This window comes from Lupinus angustifolius, chromosome LG04, assembly GCF_001865875.1.
Source record: "Lupinus angustifolius cultivar Tanjil chromosome LG04, LupAngTanjil_v1.0, whole genome shotgun sequence".
NCBI lineage: Eukaryota > Viridiplantae > Streptophyta > Magnoliopsida > Fabales > Fabaceae > Lupinus > Lupinus angustifolius.
In genome coordinates, this window is record NC_032012.1 from 6,329,856 (window position 1) to 6,350,681 (window position 20,826).

Below are 20,826 nucleotides of genomic sequence, written 5' to 3' on the forward strand. Positions count from 1 at the left end.
ACAAAGAAATAAATATAAATAATATATGTATAAATTTTTATATCTATAACATATAGATATTACATTTATTAAATTACCAAAAAAGTAACAATTTAAATAAGAGAAATAAGAAGGAGTGAGGCAAAAAAAATATAATAGATATCGTAGAATCTAAATAAAAATAAGAAAAATAAAAATAATATTTATTATTATAAAAAATGAAGTTGTAATAAATTAAATAATTTATTGAATCTAAATAGAAATAAAGATTTTATTTGATAAGATGTTCTAACTGAACTGAAACGACTCTACCAAACAAGGACAGAGTGGAACGTGGGAAAATTTTGCGGTTGGAAGAAAGAAACGAAAACATCAAACCTAGAACCACAAGGAAAACGACACCGTCTTGCGCAGGCTCATTGCTTCCTAAATCTTTTCCCCTATACCGCACAAAATTTTGCACCCATTGCAGTACCTTGGCTACTCTCTAATTTATTATCCACTTGCATTTAATTTTGTTTTTTTGGACTAAAAATTACTTTTTTTCCTCTTTTCTGTTGATTTATATTTTTAGGGTTCTTTGCTTGATGCAATGTTTTCAATCCAGCAAGTTGAAATGCAAATTACATAGTTCCAGTTGCCAATCATTTTTGTTGTTATTGTTTGTATTTTTTATTTTTGATTTTTCACCCTGAAATTATTATTGATGACAATTTGGGTTGGATGTGAACATGATCATTCTTGATTTTTAAGCTTTTGTCATTTTATTATCCCTTTGCACTCTCTCCTTTATGATTTAAGTATAATTTTGTTATATGATATTGATAATCATGGGGATGTAGTAGTTGGCTAGGAACTTATGAAGTTTACAATAATGTAGAAAATTACATCTTTCATTTTCGTCTAGTTATAGTTCAATTCTGTAGTTTCATTTGCCTTTTCAATAAAACAAGTATTCTATGTAATCAATGTCTCATTGCACTCATCTTTGATGATGTAATGTAATGAGATTTGACATTTGCACTGCAAAGTTTCTTGAGTTTTGTAGTTACTACTGGTTTCTGCTTATTCCAGGGTCTCTAGTAATTTCAACCTCCATCTTATGCATGCTGCCTCTTACACATTTCTGAATGTTTATATTCTCTAAGGTTCTCAACGATAAACGATAGCCTTATATCATTTCTTCAAAATGCCTTCAGGCTCAAATGCACTCTTATCTTAGCATGAATTGAAAGGTTGCGTCTTCTTCATAATAATACCATTGAAAGTGACAAATATCTGCATTCTAAGCCAAATAAGTCATCATGTTCAAGAGAGAATAGATATTTTCCTAGAAAAATATAATACAAAAATTAATATGAGATTTGTCTTAAAACGATTTCAAATATATTTCTGTTGCTTTACAAAGCTACCCTGAATGCTTATAACTGACAAAGGAAAAACGGTACATCCCTTAAAAGAAAATAGATAACTTAAACAAGCTCGGGTTAAAAGGCATTGTACTTTAGCTAGACTGTATATGCACTAGCACTATATATGTTGTAGTGTTGTATTTGTAACATGTATGGACTCATGCTATACTCAATAATGTAATTAAATAAATCTTGATACTATTGCTTGATTTTACTGCACAGGCAGTTCGAAGATAGCATGTATTCAAGAGGTAATTTATTCAATGGCATCCTTGGATCTTGAAATTTTCTGATTGATGGCATTACGACTTGTTGATGCATGACCGAAAATACAGAGAATTAAGATTTATAAACTTCATTGGATGCCAGTATGGTTATGTGTTGTTCTACATAGAGATCCGTCCCTGCTTCCAGGCCAGTAGCGTTCTGATTCTGGGACTCAAAAGTCATACAAGCTAGATGCATAAAAAAGGAAGAAGCGAAGATTGTATGAGTCAAACAGAAGAAAATTGAAAGCCTCTGCTTCAGAAAGTTGTCAAGCTATATCCAATGAAGAGGTTTGTTACTGTCTGATTCTTAGACGTTTGTCTTGACATTTTATATCATAGGTCTTACTTGTGTATGAGAAGCCATGGTAATCATCTTGAACGTTGCATTTAGGTAACTGCTTGAATGGATATTGAAGATTTACATACAACTGCATAATACACAGTTCTTAGTTTACCTTTATGCAATATTGGCTGATATAAATGCACAAAAGTCTATAAGAAACTATAAACCATTAGAAATTGATGTTAGTATGCATGTAAATCTACTATGTTTCTGACATTTCTTAGTTATGTTTCCAACATTTCTTAGTTTTGTACTAGACATTTTCATAATAACCTGTCATTGAGGATTATGGGCCTAGGTCATCAATCAATTCAGTGAACTATGGGCCTACAGCTTAGTTAGAGCTTTTAGCTTATCTGGGTTTTTCTATAGGTTACCAAGGATCATAATTCACATATTTTGGTTTCACTTTCATAATTCTCTTCTGTTGCAGGATTGCGAGGCTAAAATTGCCTGTTAAGAGAATTGCACGGATCATACTGATGTTCCATATGTCCACTAGGCATTTCTGGGAGATTGGAGGCCAGACAAGTCGACACGTAGTTATTCTGAACACATTATCTTGGCCATTATAGGATTCCCTCAGAACATACTCAATTATATAGACACAATTATAGTTTATGTAGCCTGCATTTCCATCTGTACCTAAGCTTCCTCAACCTTTTCGTAATACACCTGATTTAAGGAGTTGCATTGATATTGCTCCTAGTGCTGTTAAACCCAGAGACACGGTTTCCAATGTGACCTTTAGCTCCAAATATGATTGTCGTCCCTATTGAGCTCGGAGAGTCGGAGGAGGGTAAATAATGCTCACTTGGTGAAATTAGCTCCAGGCTTGCCCCCTGTAAATCTTCCTCTGTCTGTTCGTGTAGTTTCACAGACTGATTTTAAAGGATTCCGGGGTGGAACATGTAAGATTCATCCTGCTGGAGGTGGTGTCAGTGCTTGTAGAAAAGATAATTCCGTGTCTCAAACTCCTCACAGTGAGAAACTTGGAACCATTAAACTGTTGGAAGGTCCAAGACCTGTCTGAAAGACAGTGTAGCAGGTTCACAACTAGAAATATCTGGAATGTTGAAGGCAGAACTGTTGTGGCAGAAAATGGCATTTGTAGTGATCTACATATGCATCCTCTATTGTTCCAGGTCATTGAAGATGGCAACATGCCTTATTATCCATTGAAGTTTATTTATGGCACTTCAAGTTCCCTCAGCTTGTTCTCAGGAACCCAATCTCAATTAAATCTGAGGCTCTTCCAAAATTCCCAGCAACAGAGTCACATTGATTGTTCTAAAATTGCTGGAAGTCAAAAGATTCCACTTTAAGGACAGGCGGCATTGATTTTCACACACCAATTTTGATGCTATTCAGACTGAGCCACTGGGTAATGGTGATGTGCCAGCTATTGCCAACGGGTCTTTTGACCTTAATGACAAATCCAATGAACTTGACTCGGAGTTTCACCTTAATGACAAATCCAATGAACTTGACCTTAATGTGACAGCTAGTACTTGTGGTCTTGCTCAAAGTGTTCTCCCTATGGTTGTTTTCCTAATGATAACATCGCCAGAAATTCAGATGCTATTAGTGATCAGTCGTCTCATCCTGAGATAGTGATAGAGCAGGAAGAACTGAATGACTCTGAGGAAGATATTGAAGAACATGTAGAGTTTGAGTGTGAGGAGATGGTCGATTCTGAAGGAGAGGATGGTTCTGGCTTTGAACAAGCTCCCGAGGTTCAAACTAAGGTAATTTGGTTTATCATTTCTCTTATATAATTTTTTCTGTTTCAGTCTAGAAAATAGAAACTGAATATTCACCAAAAAATATTTTTGACTATCAATGGTTAATTTTAAGTATGAGTTTTCAGTGGACATTTTTAAAATGTGTTACTTCTTCCTTACTATGGAAACAATTTTTTTTTTGTATTGAGTTAAACTATTTAAGTTAGTAAAAATACTTTTTGTTAGTGTCTAGCATATCTAGGGCATACTTCTATACTTCCACTTCCAGACTTCTCTCTCTTTATCTTTTCTAGTTTGACTCTGTTATTCACTTATTCTATCTATCAGTTAGTGGAAATATGATAATCCTTGTTCAATCAGGAAAATTCGTGATCCTTATCAGGCTCAACTTTACTTGCCAAACCATGCTTAAACTTTAAAGGTGTAGATGATTGGTTGGTTACATGTGCAATTGTTTCTAATTTTCTCTATTTAGTTATGACTTTTGCTTCATGGCATAATAGATATCTTTTTCATCAATCTATTACCTATTTGTTATGTTGCTTCTTGATTTACGACCATCTGATCCATTGTGACCCAATCTTGTTATTCTCTTTGACTAGGACCTTTATACTAGTTTGCAGTTGATGGTTTGTCTTTGCTTTATAGTCCTGTATCATTCTAAGATCCAACACCCCTTTATTCATGGGTGATGCTAGTTCATATTCTCATTATTTTGGGTAGATTTTCAGCTATTTTATGAAGTACCTTTTTTCTTCCTCCATAACTCCTTTTTAAATTTGTTTTGATAGGAGGTCCCAACTTCTTCAGAAGAAAATGTTGTGAAGCATACAACTTCTATGGAAAAACCATGTGAACCAGGGCAGAATTCTGATGCTCAAGCTGATGATAGTATCCATATGAATGATACAAATATTCTAAACATTGCTTTGATTAGTAAGGGAAAGGATGACAGAAGTAGCTCTTATTGGTCAAGTTTAGACTCATCTAATATAACAGATAACTCCATAGTACAAGAACTAAACCTAGGTCCCGGTGTGTTTGCCAAACTACGAAAACCCAGGAAGCATTCTGGAAATTGGAATGCAAGTCTTAATATAGGATGACTGTTGAAAGATTCAGCCATTCTGGTAATCATAAAGATGGTTGATTGGCATGTTCAAGCAAATGAAGTGGAAATTCTTGTATAGGATTAACTTCCTTACATTTTTGTCAAATGGCGGCCATGGCAGAAAGCGGTGGCATTTTTTGGCCAAACGATATTTGCCATTTCGAAAAACCCTTCAAATAGTGACGTCCGTCATTTTATGCTTTAAGACTGCCATGACGGTGGCTGCTCATGGCGGAAAAAGCAGAAAAGGCACCACTAATGGCTTCGTCTGCGACTTTTCTTCTTCGTCGTCTGTTCTTTGCAGCTGGTTTGTTTGCTTCGTTCAAGGCAGCAACTGTAGCAAATGCTTTCTCTGCTTCTTTCTCTACAGCAAGCCAGCAACTGCTTTCTTCTTTCTTTGTTCTCTTGATATTTTTTACTATATGTATTATATTTTGGAAATTATTCAAGTGAAACAGTCTCAAAGATCGTCAGAACAATATAACTAGGTCATACAATCATGCATGAACGGTTAAGATTAAAAATTAGTTAACAGTCACATGATCACTTAAAAAAATTATGTGCATTTATGTCTTAATCTTGATCATTTAAATAATATATAATTGTTCTTATTTCTCTTTGTTCTTGCTTGAATTATTTCTGTATATATATTTTTAAATTCATATTGTCAATTGTATGATAACGTCAACTATTTACCCACAACACCATCTTTGAAATTTTGGCAACCACCATGGGCCTTTTCGGCCATTGACAATACTGCTTCCTAAAGTTCCAGCAGGTAGCTATATAGATGGTTAATGGATGCATCATCTGAAGTTCCTAACTGTGTTTTCATTGCTATGATGGTAGCTTACAGGATAGGGAAAACTGAGGCAAAAATAAACTTTAGACTTACTCATGGGGCAACATTGTCTACTAAATCATGGTGAAGTTGACGAGTTGTATTGTGATGTATATGGTTCACTAATTCATTGGACCTGCCTATACAACTTTTTTCTGGAACTGGATCTCCCAAAATTAATGCCCAAAACTTGTGGCCAAGTCATTCATTAGGCCTGCATGAACAACTTTTGTTAAATCATGGCAAATATTGGGTTAACATATCCTTCCCTAATTTTTATCTTCATAATAGAAAAGTATTGTTATTTTTCAGATTAATAATTGCAGAATGTTTTTACAGTTATATAAAGGATTTAAGTTAAATTCAACTTTCCATAAGAGTTATAACTCAGTTGGTTGAATTCCTATCCTATTCCCTCCTCTTTATCCTTCTTCTGCCATTCTAAAAGTCTTTTACTCAGATTAAAAAAAATTATTTTTGTTGCAAAAATTTCATACTGACAAATGAAGCATTTAAATGAAAAAGTGAACACATTTAATGTAAAATGATTGAACAGAAGGATTTAGAATGAAAAATAGTGAGGTATTTGTCTGTGTTAGAGATTAAGAACGTTAAGTGCAGAAGGGAATCAAGCATTTGAACAGGTGCATATTCCTTGAGGGAAGCCACATGAAATTGGACCCACCAGAAGCAAAATCTCCTCACTCCACCAACGTTAAAATCATTATCCAAAAACCTGATCCACTCCCTCTCTTTCCCTCCACTCATTCCTCACTTGGCAGTGGAGAATTCCAATCCAAAAGTATTGACATGATGAGAAGAGAATAAGACCTCACAAACCCAAAAACAGCATCTTCATCTCAATAACATAACCCAAACCAAAGAGTCCATTGCAGCAAGAAATACAATGTCTTGCTCCAACCTCACCATGTTGGTGTCCTCTAAACCTTTATCTGATGCCTCTAACCTCTCCTTCAGTTCTGTCCTCAACCCTTTTCAGGTTCCTTCACAAAACTCCTTGTCATCCCCTACTACCCCTTCGCGGTCTTTGATTGCCCCTCTTCAGTGTGGCCTCAGAGAGCTCAGGACCCGTATTGATTCTGTCAAGAACACTCAAAAGATCACTGAGGCAATGAAGCTTGTGGCTGCTGCTAAAGTCAGAAGAGCTCAAGAAGCTGTTGTTAATGGAAGACCCTTCTCCCAGACACTTGTTGAAGTCCTTTACAACATCAATGAGCAGCTCCAAACCGAAGATATCGATGCCCCTCTCACAAAGGCTAGGCCTGTGAAGAAGGTTGCCCTTGTTGTTTGCACGGGTGATAGAGGTCTTTGTGGTGGTTACAACAATGCAATCTTGAAAAAAGCTGTGGGCAGAATAGCTGAGTTGAAGACTCTTGGTCTTGATTACACTATTATCAGTGTAGGTAAAAAGGGTAATACTTATTTCCTTCGTAGGCCTTATATTCCGGTCGATAAGTTTCTTGAAGGCGGCACGCTTCCAACCGCGAAAGAGGCTCAAGCAATTGCTGATGATACTTTTTCACTCTTTGTGAGTGAAGAGGTTGATAAAGTTGAGCTTTTGTACACAAAATTTGTTTCACTAGTTAAATCAGAGCCTGTGATTCATACCTTGCTTCCACTCTCACCAAAAGGAGAGATTTGTGATATTAATGGTGTTTGCGTTGACGCTGCTGATGATGAGTTTTTCAGGTTAACAACCAAAGAAGGAAAGTTAACTGTGGAAAGAGATGCTGTGAGGACTAAGACTTCAGATTTCTCACCTATTTTGCAGTTTGAGCAGGATCCAGTTCAGATCCTTGATGCACTTTTGCCTCTTTATTTGAACAGCCAGATTTTGAGGGCATTGCAGGAATCACTTGCAAGTGAGTTAGCTGCTAGAATGAGTGCTATGAGCAATGCAAGTGAGAATGCTAGTGAGTTGAAGAAGAACTTGTCTGTTCTCTACAATCGGCAACGTCAGGCTAAGATCACAGGTGAAATACTCGAAATTGTAGCTGGTGCCAATGCACTAGTATAGAAGACTTTTCTCTTATAATCCATGGTTGGATTTCTTTGTAGGTACTAATATTGTAATAGGTATTTCCCCTTTTCATTATCATGTGCTTGTTTATTGTCATTTTCAATTGCACAAACATTGTGCACTAGGAGAAAAGTGCAACCAGTTCTGAAACAGACACATTTTTATAAGCCTTGCCACACTCTAAATTATATATGTAATAATAATTGATGTATGTAATGATTCAGAGTTCTCTATGTTGATATGTTGTTAGCTGCATTATGGGCATAGATGTACCTTGAAGTAGTATTTCATTTACTTCCTATGAATCAGAAAATGTTCCAGTGCAAACTCATAATTGTGCTTCATTCATATCTTATCGCCTCGAAGACTCATTCCACCGAACTCCCTCGAAGATTAGCTTGATCATATCCGACACCCCTCTTGTTTTACAAATTACACTCATATTTCTCGAGATTTATATTATCATTATACTTATCTTCCTTAAAGAAGCGACAAATGAAATTACATCGACAAATGAATAGCAAAAGAAGTGTTAGTAACATATGGTGTAGAACCTACAAGAAGCACTTCTCCATTCATTCACACATAATCTTCTTCCTCAAATCCCTCATATTCCAAAGTGCTTGCAAGAAGCTAGGTACATATACATATCTTGTTCATGTCTTTTGTATGAAGACATTTCTATAAAGATGTACCAATATAATTATTCACTAATGTTAAAGGATGTAGTGGTTCATGGAAAACATATGTAAGAGTTGCTTTCATTCATGAAGTTTATGATGCTTGAAAGGTTATGACTCTTGATTGAAATGAAGAGTTTCTTCATGAATTAGCACAACATGTAACACGTGTATAAAAGACAAAATCCACTAACATCTAAGATATTACACAAATTCACATTATCTTAGATGCACACACAAATTATTTGTTACCTTTGTATTAGATCATGGGTGTTTTGTTTTTTAGTTTGGAATGTAACAAAGAAAAATATGTTTTTACCTTAACCTATTCAGTCTATTAAAATGTCACTCCTATTTTCAATGAAAAATTATATTCGAATAATCAAGCGTGAAATATTCCCAAAAAAAAAACACAAAGAAAAGAACACAGAAAATAAGAAGAAAAAGAATTTAAGAAAAAACAAAAGAAAAGCGAAACGGGAAAACTGATTTTCCTTTTATAGGTTCACCTTCATCTCATGATATGTTTTTTATGTCTTTATGAATAATAGTGACAAGCTAATCATTTAAAACTTTATATTAAGATTATATAGGATTCCAATATTCTTCTTTCCTATTATCAAGAGTATCTATACTTTGTATTTTTTTTCTATGAGAATCTAACATAATTTACCTATAGATATATTCTTACCAATTCTTAGTTCTTCTTTGAATTGATTTTCTATAAGGAAGGAATGAACTTTCATCTAAAGTTTAAGAAAAGAAACAAACAAGAAAACAATAGGAATTGGCGATGTAAATTCAGGGTTAAAACAAATAAGAATTTTATTATTAAGTATTTATCTTAGTAATACAAAAGTTAATTCAAACCTATAACAAATAGGATCAGAGTATTTATACTCTTAATATACTAACATCTTGTAATTGGACTCCAATATTCTATTTATTTATCCAACATATTGATAGCTAAGCAATAAAATAAGCACACACTATTCTCTTAAATCTTAAAATAGTGTTATGAAATTATTGTTGTGATAAGTATAAACTTATAATAAATGAATTGATTTATGAGTTGGCAATTGAAAGAAGAGACATGCAAAATACGACAGAACAACATAAGATCTTGTTTCAGTAACCACTCAGAAAAGATAATTTGGCACCGTTGTTTGTGTCTTTTACTCACATCCACAATGAAAGCCTATCTCACACTTCTAAACTCAACTAAGTTATGGATTTCTCTTTGAAATTCAACTCCAAATCACTTTTTTCTCATACAACTCCTTGTTTTAACCTTAACCCATTTCTTCTTACATCATTCCCTCATCATCAACTAACTCTTGCACTTTCTCATTCAGTAAGTACTTAACTTTGTGATTTCTAATGCAATGTTTCTATTTATGTTGGTGGTGTATTTGAATTATGTCCTATAAAGGTGCTAACTTTTGGTTTGTAACTGTAATTGTGAGTTTGTGACCATAATATTGTGGGTTTAGTAGTGTCTACAACCACATTGACTGCATTTTTCGTAACTATATGCTATTGCGGTAAACGCAAAATAATCGCGACCGCAACCATAATTTAGAACATTGAATCGTGTTTTTTTTATTTAAGTATGTTGAAGTTGTGATTTTTTTTGTTTGTTTCAGTCTTCACAATGTAAGGCAGGTTGGGGTGCTTGTTGCATCAATGCAAGTGCAGGTTTATTGGCTACCTTGTTTTCCTATGTTACCAATTTTATTGGTTCTTCAACTTCATTATAGATTTGACTTTTCTATAACTGGGTTTTGTGATATCAATTGGTAGATTTTTCAAGGAGGAGACAACAGAAGAAGGGGTCAAGTTCAAGGCCCAAAGGCCCTGCTTCTAAGGGTTTTGTCTCGAAATCTTCTATTGGAACAAGCAACCAGCAAAAAGATAAGAAGAATGCTAGAGTCAAAGGGGATCCTTTGACTCCATTAGCCAGTGAGATTTCGGGGGATGATAATAAACAAACGCTTGAAGTGAATATTGATGCTGATGAAGGAGGAGGAGGAGGGGCGGTTGAACCTTCCCATCTGGAAAACTTTGAGGTTGTAGATAAAACTGATGAAGTTGCTGGGGAGTTGGGTGAATTATCATTGTCGGATGAGACATTAGCTGTTGTTGCTAAGACCAATCAAGGTGGGGAAATTGAAAACATTTCTGTAATTGATGAGGATGTTGTCGTATTACAGCAGGAGCAAATTCCTTACATTGAGGATTTTGGGAATGTTAAGAAGTCAGATGGTAGGACATTAGGCTACGTAGAAATTAGTGAACACGTTCAAGAAACAAAGACTGATTCTGATGATGAAATAGCTGAGGAATCCATCACAGAAACAAGTACTGGCACTGATGATAAAATAAACGAGGAAGCTTCTCGGCTGTTGGAGTTGGAAGCAATTTCCCGCAAGCAGGAAATAGAGAGGATTGCATATGAGAACCTTTCACAAGAAACCAAGCTGTTTGTATATCCTCCTGTGGTTAAACCTGATCAAGACATAGAAATTTTCCTTAACAAGAGTCTTTCAACACTAGCTAATGAGTCAGACATTCTAATCATTGGAGCGTTTAATGATTGGAGGTGGAAATCTTTTACCTTTCGGTTAAATAACGCGAATCTCAAGGGTGATTGGTGGTCTTGCCAACTACATGTGCCGAGAGAAGCTTATAAAGTAGATTTTGTGTTCTTCAACGGCCAAGATGTCTATGACAATAATGACCAAAAAGACTTCTACATACCTGTTGAGGGGGGAATGGATGAATTAGCATTTGCGGATTTCTTGCTTGAGGAGAAACGTAAAGAATTAGTAAAACTTGCGAAGGAGCAAGCGGAAAAGGAAAGACAGGCTGAAGAACAAAGGCGAATGGAAGAGGACAAAGCTGCAAGGGAAGCAGACAGGTCACAGGCGAGGGTGGAGATTGAAAGAAGGCGAGAAGTGTTGCCGCAATTGTTGAAAAATGCTGTAAATTCCCTTGACAATGTTTGGTATATTGAGCCTAGTGAATTTAAAGACAATGACTTGGTCAGATTATATTACAACAGAAGCTCAGGTCTTCTTGCACATGCTAAGGAAATATGGATTCATGGAGGGCACAATAATTGGATCGATGGATTATCAATTATTGAAAGGCTTGTCAAATCTGTCGTAAAAGATGGTAATTGGTGGTATGCTGACGGTATGCTCTTTTACATGTCTGTTCCTTCTCTTTGATGTTAATTCATTTCCTTGGAATTAATCTTTTACTGGACATAGAAAAAACTGTATGAATAAATAAAATAAGTGACAAGCACCAAGGTGGATTTTAGCTCTTTATTTTAAAATGGACGTATGCACCAACACTTTGTTAATCACTTATATTTTGTGCAGTTATTGTGCCTCACAAAGCTATTGTCCTGGATTGGGTCTTTGCTGACGGTCCACCCGAAAGTGCAGCCGTGTATGATAACAATCTTAATCAAGACTTCCATGCTGTTGTCACAATGGTCATATCTGAACAGTATTGGGCTGAGGAAGAGCAGCTGATATACAGAAAACTCCAGGAGGAGAGGAAGTTAAGAGAAAAAACTATGCGTGTAAAGGTTAGTTCTTGCCCGAGATGGCTTCCAGATGGTAATATTGAGGCACTACCTATGATACTAGTCCTGTCAACCATAAAGAAAAGGTTTTTGGTTATCTGTTTTCTTTCTTGAGCCCATTCATGTGAATATCTACAAAAATATATAGTGCATTCTTATAATGTTATCTCTCATGTGTGGAGGAGAAGTTCACCTTTTTTACTGTAACTATTTACCTGATACTAATTTCCTCACTATTCGAAAGAAAAAGATTATCATAGAAACATGTATCCAAGCTACTAAATTCTCATCTTGTCATTCTGGTCCAATTCTTGTCGCAGGCTGAAAAAACAGCACAAATGAAAGCTGAAACAAAGGAAAGAACTTTGAAAAGTTTTTTGCTTTCTCAAAAGCATATTGTCTTCACTGAGCCTCTTGATGTCCAAGCAGGGAGCATAGCGACAGTATTTTATAACCCCTCCAATACAAATCTGAATGGAAAACCAGAGGTTTGGTTTAGGGGTTCATTTAACCGATGGTCTCACAGTAACGGTCCTTTGCCACCTCAGAGAATGTTGCCTGCAGACAATGGTACCCACGTCAAAGCCTCTGGTGAGTCTCTCCTGTAGTTTATATCTGAAAGACAATTTGAACCTAGTGTTTCAGCCAATGTTTTAATAATTGAGCCAGGGATTGACCCATTGAGACCTCCAGGTCATTGTTTGATTAGTTCAACCAACTAACTGAACTGTAACCGAGGCTTATACCTTTCAAATCTCTCTGCATCTTACCACACATTCTGCGGTGTGCAGGTTTATGACGAGTAGTGTCACTTATGGTTGTATACAGATTCAATGTTCACAGATCTTGTAGAATAGATATAGTTTTTCAAAATGAACAACTCTAATACTTTTGCAAAATTGGTGTCTTCAACTTGATTTTGTGTAGTCACTGTTCTCTCCAGGTCCAGGAAGAAAAAACATTTGGTCCTGAAGAAGTTCAATGATTTTCTGTTTCTGCAGTTAAGGTCCCTTTGGATGCATACATGATGGACTTTGTGTTCTCTGAGCTTGAAGATGGTGGAGAATTCGATAACAAATTCGGAATGGATTATCACATACCTGTTTTTGGAGGTATTGTAAAGGAACCGCCTTTGCATATCATCCATATTTCTGTTGAGATGGCCCCAATTGCAAAGGTAAGCTAGCCTATTGCATGTATTGTTATCTCAATTTAGGACTTAATAATGAAAAAAGTTTACACAACCAAATCTCTCTGCATCATACACTCATTCTGTCTGTTGATGTTTCTGTTTTTAGAAGGTTCTGGCTTTATTACCGTACTCTCTCCATGTTTTCCATGATGGAAGGGAAAAGCCAAAGCTATAGAGTGGCAGAGACGACTAGGAAGTTTGAGTTTATTCAGTTTGGGGGACTAGCTGCACAGGGATTTTTCTTCTAGGGGAGATGCATAAAAGATTTCAAGTTTTTTATATACAAATTTTACATAGAGAGTCCTACTATATAAATAAAAAAGGGTAGCCTAATACACGACGCTCCCACCTAATGGGGTCTGGGGAGACTAGATGTACACAATCTTATCCTCACAAGCGAATGTGCTGATTCCAGGATTTGAACCATGACAACCGTGTCACAAGGCAAGCAAACTTACCATTGTGTTGAGTCTCACCCTCTAGTTGTACTATATATATAGATAGATAGATATAAACTTTAGCATCATAATGTAACTGGGCTGCTTCTGAAGGACAAATGTTCATTCATTTATTGTTTTTGCAATTTTTTTGTTCACAAAAGATTGTTTCAGGTTACTATCCCTATGAAGAGTAGATTTTTGAGTTATTTGAACATATTTTTCTGATTCAGATGGTATATATGTTTGGCAGGTTGGAGGTCTTGGTGACGTTGTTACTAGTCTATCCCGGGCTGTTCAGGATTTAAATCACAATGTTGACATTATTCTTCCAAAGTATGATTGTTTGAACCTCGGCAACGTAAGCTTTTCCCTTTTTTCCTGTTGTTTTGGTGTTTACATTTCATCTTAATCACTGCATTGAAAATTTAATCTTCATTCCTTAATTCGTGAGTTATCTACTCCGACCTTATTGAATGGCTCATGATGTAGTAATTATTTTCTAGAGTGGTATATCTTGAGTTTCAATATGAAGTTGTATGATAGTAAATGGGGGAAAAACAAATTCTAGTATTTTTCATAGGCATGTACATGGAAATTAATGTCTAGTTGAGCACAACTCTTAACATTTTATTGTTGAGAATCTACATGTGCGGCTCTCTTAAAAGATGTAATGACTATTGTTGAGCATTTTGTTGAAAATGCATATATTGTGTTTCGCTCTTTAGTTAGTGTTATTATTAGCTGTTAAATATAGGGCTTCTGATGCAGGTAAAGGACTTTCACTATCATAATAACTATTTCTGGGGTGGGACTGAAATAAAAGTATGGCGTGGAAAGGTTGAAGGCCTCTCTGTCTACTTTTTGGAGCCTCAAAATGGGTAACTGCTTTGATTCTCCGTCTTTTTTTTGTAACATATATCAATTAACTGCTTCTTATGTCTATGCTTCATATTTTATTTTGGAAAAATACATTTTTCACATCAACTTTCTAGGATGTAGCAATGTCCATGTTGAGATAGAATGCAAAAATTGGTTGTGGTTACTATAGTCTCACTATCGATCTTAATATTATTATTATAAAATTGCTCGATGACAATCTTTAAAGGATTGGATTCATTTGGACGCAATTTGCTAGCTGTAGAGTGGTCACCTGGCATGTCCATTGCTGGCTAGACTTTCATTGTATTTAAGGAGCACTTACTTAGACACTTACTACCAAACCTGAGGCCGAAGTTTCCAAGCAGAATGAAGGTTGGGACGTTGATGAGGAGAAGTTCATAAGTTCCATCATGTTGCTTTTATTCAAATTAATTGGTTTTATTTATCAATATTGTGGATAAATTTGTGCAAGACTAGTACTACTTTTCCAGATATTAACCGAAATTGTATTTGAAGGTTTGCTGCAAACTTATCTCTCTGCAACTGTTTGATAAACCTAAACCATTGAAAATCAGATAAACTCAATCACCACTTCAATAACAGTTGAAAACAGAAACATGGTGTTGATTATATATGTAGTAAGTCTGGGAGAAACTAAAAAGAATCAAATGTGTCTGAAACAAATCACTTGATCTTCCTAAATATGTAAATTACATTAATTAATCATGTATCAAAGCGAACCGTTTGAATTGATAATTGTCGGCTATATTGTCATTTTCGTTGAGTCTTAAATAGTGTCTACAATGTGATTATCTGCAGGCAATATCACATATCCAGAAGTATATCATTTTAAAGCATTTGTTTGTGTTCCTTTTTTTGGTAATTGCAATTGCACTCTTCATGAACATTGATATTAAGCTTGACTTGAAAAACTTAAAATGTTTCATGAGTTGAACTATGCTTTACAAAAATCTATATTCTTTTCTGCAGATTCTTTCATGTCGGCTGTGTATATGGTCGTGCGAATGATGCAGAGAGATTTGGTTTTTTTTGTCATGCTGCTCTTGAATTTCTACTCCAAAATGGATTTCATCCTGTAAGAAATATCATTTAGCTGTTCTTATTCTTTTATTTGATTTGATGCTCTTTGTTTTAAAATTTTGAAGAGACGCTTCCTTTCCTGATGTAAAATTGGGACTGAATTGTCAATTGATTTCAAGCTAAATCAACATTTTCTCTCATCCCACTGGACCCAATAACATGATATGCATGAAATTGTTAGTGTGAGAGAGAATAGTCAGAAATTATAATTTATAACAGTTTCAGGAAGTTTTTGCCACTATTTTGACACATTTACTGCATAGATTTTGTTGAAGTCCCACATTGTTGATTTATGCATGCATATGCATGATTGTAACCAAACATCCAATACATGATATGACCAAAAATATTTCATGAAAAACAGCTGATTTCAGAATATCATTCTACTGTTATTAGGGATGTTTGTTTTTTGGATTTAATTAACATACCTTCTCCATAACTTTACATGTGACCTCAGGCTTATTTAGTTGTCTCCTAGGATGTACTATAATTTAATTAGTTGTCTTAGTGACCATGAGGTCACGGGTTCAAATCCTGGAAACAACCTCTCCGCTTGCGGGGGTAAGGCTGCGTATATCTACCCTCCCCACACTCCACTAAGTGTGAGTCTCGTGCAATGGGCCTCCCTTTTTTCCCCTAATAGGACGTAATGTAATTTAATTAGTTATCTCCTAGGATGTATTGTAATTGGCTCTTAACAATGGGCAGGATATCATCCACTGCCATGATTGGTCGAGTGCTCCAGTTGCATGGCTATTTAAAGAAAACTATGTTCATTATGGTCTTAGCAAAGCACAAGTTGTTTTCACAATTCACAACCTTGAATTTGGAGCCAACTTCATTGCAAAAGCTATGCAACACTCAGACAAGGCTACTACTGTAAGTGCTGGTTATGCCCGAAAGTTATCAATATTTGATTATTTTTATCATGATAACTTTCACTATTGATGATATTTTGTTGTCAAATACATGGCCTTTTCAATGGAGTTTCTCTGAGAAACAGTTGGGAGATTGGGCAGCTTTGCTCCATTGATTTTCTGTTTTGATGGTTTTTCTTTGTTTTGTTCTTTTGTTAAGGAGGATTCCTTATTCTCTACCATCTCTCACTTGTCTGTTCTTAAAGTCTATTTTGAAATAAACATTTCACTTTCTTATTGTAAGTTTATAAGATTGTGACATCAAATACATTTTGAAAGAAAGGAGAAGCTAATTGTGATTTTTGCTTCTACATCTTACTTTGATTTTCTATTATCGAATAAGCATTTCGGTCAAACATGTTTGGCAGGTCTCCCCCACTTATTCAAGGGAGGTTGCAGGACATCCTGCAGTAGCTCCTCATCTTCCCAAGTTCCATGGTATAATAAATGGAATTGACCCAGATATATGGGACCCGTATAATGATAATTTCATTCCTGTAAGTAGACATTTACAAAGATCTTTCTTTCTTCTTTCTTATATATTTGCAAGAGGGTGAGCCTCGGTGGAATGGTAAGGGTGCTTGCCCCGTGAACTGGAGGTCATGGGTTCAATTCTTAGAAACGGCCTATCCCTTGTGAGGGTAAGGTTGCGTACATTAAGTCCCAGTGCCATGACTGCTTCATAACCTATGCCTACATATTAAAGTTGGCCACCTCGTGTGGGAACAGTGCTCGAATAACTGGCTCCATCCTATATTAGTTCTTATGCATTCCTTAAAATTAATGCAACTAGTGAAGATAATTGCTTCATCTTTATTTTGTTACTTTGTGAATATTTCGGGTGTACCATCGGTATGAAGACTGTATCGACTCAAAAATGTTTAACTGCACACATTGCTCCATATGGGATTTAACATAAAAAAGTTTAAATAAACATCTTAAATGCAAGACTGATTTTTATTTATACTTTACATGATCAGTTGTGACTGGAATGAGTCGGTACATTACTGTAACCCCTATAAATGTACTTGTACTTATGATGTATAAATCTTTATTTATGCTCTACTAATTCAGTTACTATTCCAATGTCACATTATCTCAGGTATCATACACATCAGAAAATGTTGTTGAAGGAAAAAGAGCTTCCAAGGAAGCCTTGCAACTAAGGCTTGGTTTAGAAAAAGCTGATCTTCCTTTAGTAGGAATTATTACTCGATTGACTCATCAAAAAGGAATTCATCTCATCAAGCATGCCATATGGCGCACCCTTGAACGTGGTGGACAGGTCTTCTTTCTTTTTATATGTCTATGTGCGCACCAGAAATGCCATAGTTGCCTGCGCAGTAGCAAATGTTCCTTAGGATATGGACATTATTAGAACAAATTATGAAATTTTAAATTTTATTTTTATTATATATCATTCATGAGGCCACATTAGACAAGATAGGATTAGAAACGAATGCATTATGGAAAAAGTTAGAGTAACTCCTATTATAGAAAAGATTGTAGAATCGCGCCTTAGGTGGTTTGAACATGTGTGGAGGAGACAGGTAGAAGCCCTCGTAAGGAGAGTAGATCAAATGGATGCTAGTCCAATTCCTAGACGAAGAGGGAGAACAACAAGAACCATAGGCAAAATGATTAAGAAAGACTTACAGATCAATGTTTTGCCAATATTTATGATAGAGCATTATTGCGTCGTTCGATCATGTAGCTGACTCCGCCTAGTGGGTTAAAGGCTTTGTTATTGTTGTTACCATTCATGAGGCCACAATTTTTAATTTTAAGCTTTTAGACTGTGGTTATTTAACAATTGATGCAGTATAAAACCTTGTTTGATTAAGTTGTTTCGACTTTCTTCACCACCATCATGCTAGAGATAAGCAGCAAGTTTTCGGCTCCCCTGTGTAACAGTTTCAGGTTTTAAGTCAAGTAGTTTAGTAGAAAAATGTGCATATGATATCTTTAAAAGAACCCACCTTGACCCTATACCCTTCTCCAAGGAATGCTTCAAGTATGTGCCTTAGATATTGGATTTTGATTATAAGCCATGGGTAATAATAAGGTATTTGATTTTATTATTAGATTTTCTAGTTCAACTTAGAATATTGTTTACAAATGTTGTATTAGAGAATCCATGTCTTGACTGTGGAAAGATCGGAATGCAGATTGTATTACTTGGTTCTGCTCCGGATCCTAGAATCCAAAATGATTTTGTGAGTTTGGCCAATCAACTGCATTCTACTCATAATGCTCGTGCTAGACTTTGCCTTTCATATGACGAGCCTCTTTCACACTTGGTAACTTATAGAACTCAATAACCTTTAGTAACTTTTGACCTATATGTACAGTTACAACTTAATGGGGCACTACTGACTCAATTATTTGTTCTAGATATATGCTGGTGCTGATTTCATTGTAGTTCCTTCAATCTTTGAGCCATGTGGACTCACTCAACTCACAGCAATGAGATACGGTGCAATACCTGTTGTTCGAAAAACTGGAGGTTTGTACATGCTGTATTCTTTGTGAAAAATGTAATTTATTTTTCGGTCTTGTTGACATGGTGGCCCTTAATAATGCATTGACTATTAACACATGTATATATCTAGATTTTTTGTATATTTTTAATTTCTTTTATTTGTTAGTTCAACTCAGTTTCAGTTCAGTTGACTATCCATCTTAATATAATCGGCAGGACTTTACGATACTGTATTTGATGTCGATCATGATAAGGATAGAGCACAAGCACAAGGTCTTGAGCCAAATGGATTTGGTTTTGATGGAGCTGACGCTGGAGGTGTTGACTATGCTCTCAATAGGTGAGTTATGTGCTATATGATGAGCAAACAGTTGTCTGAACATCAAGAAAAAAACCAATTTGCCAACAGCAAAACTGCGGAATTACTTAACAGTCGGCATAAGTATATAGAAGTTAAACCAATATTTAGTAGTGATATGATGGATTTTAAAGTTTCATTAACCTTAGCTTTTAAGTCAAAAACTCTTTTCACAATTATATATATCAAGACTCAAAGCCAAATAGAGGCCATAATCCTTAAGAGTGCTAGTGGCATGTCCTTAAACTATTGCACTTATATGATTGATATTTGGTACTTTTTTCTTTCCTTATTATTATCATATTTTGGTAAAATAGTTCTAGGAGTGACCCAACATATTGTATATTAGGAAATACATGATCCTGAAAACAATCATCATATGTTGCAAATCTTACCTTGATTTTTTCATGAGAAAAGAAAGAAGGGTTGAAAGTGGCTATGGCATGGCCATAGGAAACCAGAAGCATCATGCATGTTTGAAACTTTTGACGCAGAACTATTGTATCCTCTCGCTTGCTCATGTCGACAAGTTGCCTCACACTCCCGCACACGCACATACCCCTAAGCCTGTGAGTGTTTCTTATTATTGAAATATTTCATTTTTTCAGGGCAATATCGGCATGGTACGAAGGCCGTGATTGGTTTGACAGTTTATGCAAGAAGGTGATGGAGCAAGATTGGTCTTGGAATCGTCCTGCACTTGACTATTTGGAGCTTTACCATGCAGCACGCAAGTCTCTATGAGATTGCAATGAAAAAAGCAAGTGAAATGCAAAATTAACATTCATTCCATGTTTGTACAGCTTTAGTCTAAAAATATATAAAGTTGCATATAGTGATAAACAATACACATCAGTTTGTAGAGACTAGACTATATGGTTCATTATTTTGTTGGTGCTTAGTAAATAATAGTACATAGGTTACATTCTACAAATTCCTTTTGGGTACATGTTTAATATATGCTAAGAGAAATGTTGACTTGAAATAGCTGAACTTGTGAAGACTATAATATCTGTACACTGTCAATGTAAAGATTTATATATAGTTAAATTAAAAAAAAAATCATGCATAACAGATGATGCAGTGATAGTGTATAAAACATATGAAATATTACAGAAATTGTCATGGCCTATTTCTTTTTGAACCATTAAAATTGTGTAAATCGTCACAACTTTAATTGATAAAGTGTAATGTGTTATTTTAAGGAGCAATTGGATTTTCTTTTATAATTATCCTTAATTTATTGTTCAAATTGATTGCATAAATCCAAAATTGAAATTCACGATGTCCATTTTAATAAGGACAAGAACATAGGAGAAAATTCCCCACATACGGAGTCTATTCTCACAAACATTGGTACATTACACATACATACTCCTTTATATCTACATATGTCTAAATATTTATACATTATATAAATAAATGTGTATATAGTCAT

At 35.3% G+C, this 20,826-nt stretch overlaps 2 protein-coding genes and 1 pseudogene across 7 annotated transcripts; all 3 read left to right on the forward strand.

The window, feature by feature from the left end:
• LOC109344581 lies at window positions 1,721-5,251 on the forward strand (annotated as a pseudogene).
• On the forward strand, window positions 6,451-7,978 carry LOC109345335 (ATP synthase gamma chain, chloroplastic-like). The gene has a single exon (XM_019584284.1). The coding sequence runs from the start codon at window positions 6,608-6,610 to the stop codon at window positions 7,736-7,738; it is 1,131 nt and encodes a 376-aa protein (XP_019439829.1). The 5' UTR covers window positions 6,451-6,607; the 3' UTR covers window positions 7,739-7,978.
• Window positions 9,499-20,322, forward strand: LOC109345334 (starch synthase 3, chloroplastic/amyloplastic-like). Of its 6 annotated transcripts, none has more exons than XM_019584282.1 (17): window positions 9,499-9,775; window positions 10,068-10,119; window positions 10,225-10,615; window positions 10,667-11,619; window positions 11,811-12,022; window positions 12,340-12,610; window positions 13,021-13,196; window positions 13,902-14,009; window positions 14,420-14,529; window positions 15,521-15,626; window positions 16,340-16,510; window positions 16,917-17,045; window positions 17,651-17,833; window positions 18,717-18,848; window positions 18,943-19,054; window positions 19,247-19,370; window positions 19,997-20,322. In XM_019584282.1, exons 1-17 carry the CDS (start codon window positions 9,650-9,652, stop codon window positions 20,130-20,132), a joined length of 3,492 nt encoding a protein of 1,163 aa, XP_019439827.1. In that variant the 5' UTR covers window positions 9,499-9,649; the 3' UTR covers window positions 20,133-20,322. The 6 variants fall into 6 exon arrangements, with proteins under 6 accessions (XP_019439827.1, XP_019439825.1, XP_019439823.1 ...); XM_019584280.1 differs by having other exon boundaries at window positions 10,225-10,456; window positions 10,496-11,619; XM_019584278.1 differs by having other exon boundaries at window positions 10,068-10,120; window positions 10,235-11,619.

What these genes read in the sequence shown, in the direction of transcription:
- LOC109345335 (XM_019584284.1), top strand. Translation starts at nt 6,608, where the DNA reads ATGTCTTGCTCCAACCTCACCATGTTGGTGTCCTCTAAACCTTTATCT.
- LOC109345334 (XM_019584277.1), top strand. Translation starts at nt 9,650, where the DNA reads ATGGATTTCTCTTTGAAATTCAACTCCAAATCACTTTTTTCTCATACA. An exon ending in TACCCACGTCAAAGCCTCTG is followed by an intron (nt 12,611 to 13,020) that starts GTGAGTCTCTCC and finishes CTGTTTCTGCAG; the next exon opens with TTAAGGTCCCTTTGGATGCA. An exon ending in ATAATGATAATTTCATTCCT is followed by an intron (nt 17,046 to 17,650) that starts GTAAGTAGACAT and finishes ACATTATCTCAG; the next exon opens with GTATCATACACATCAGAAAA.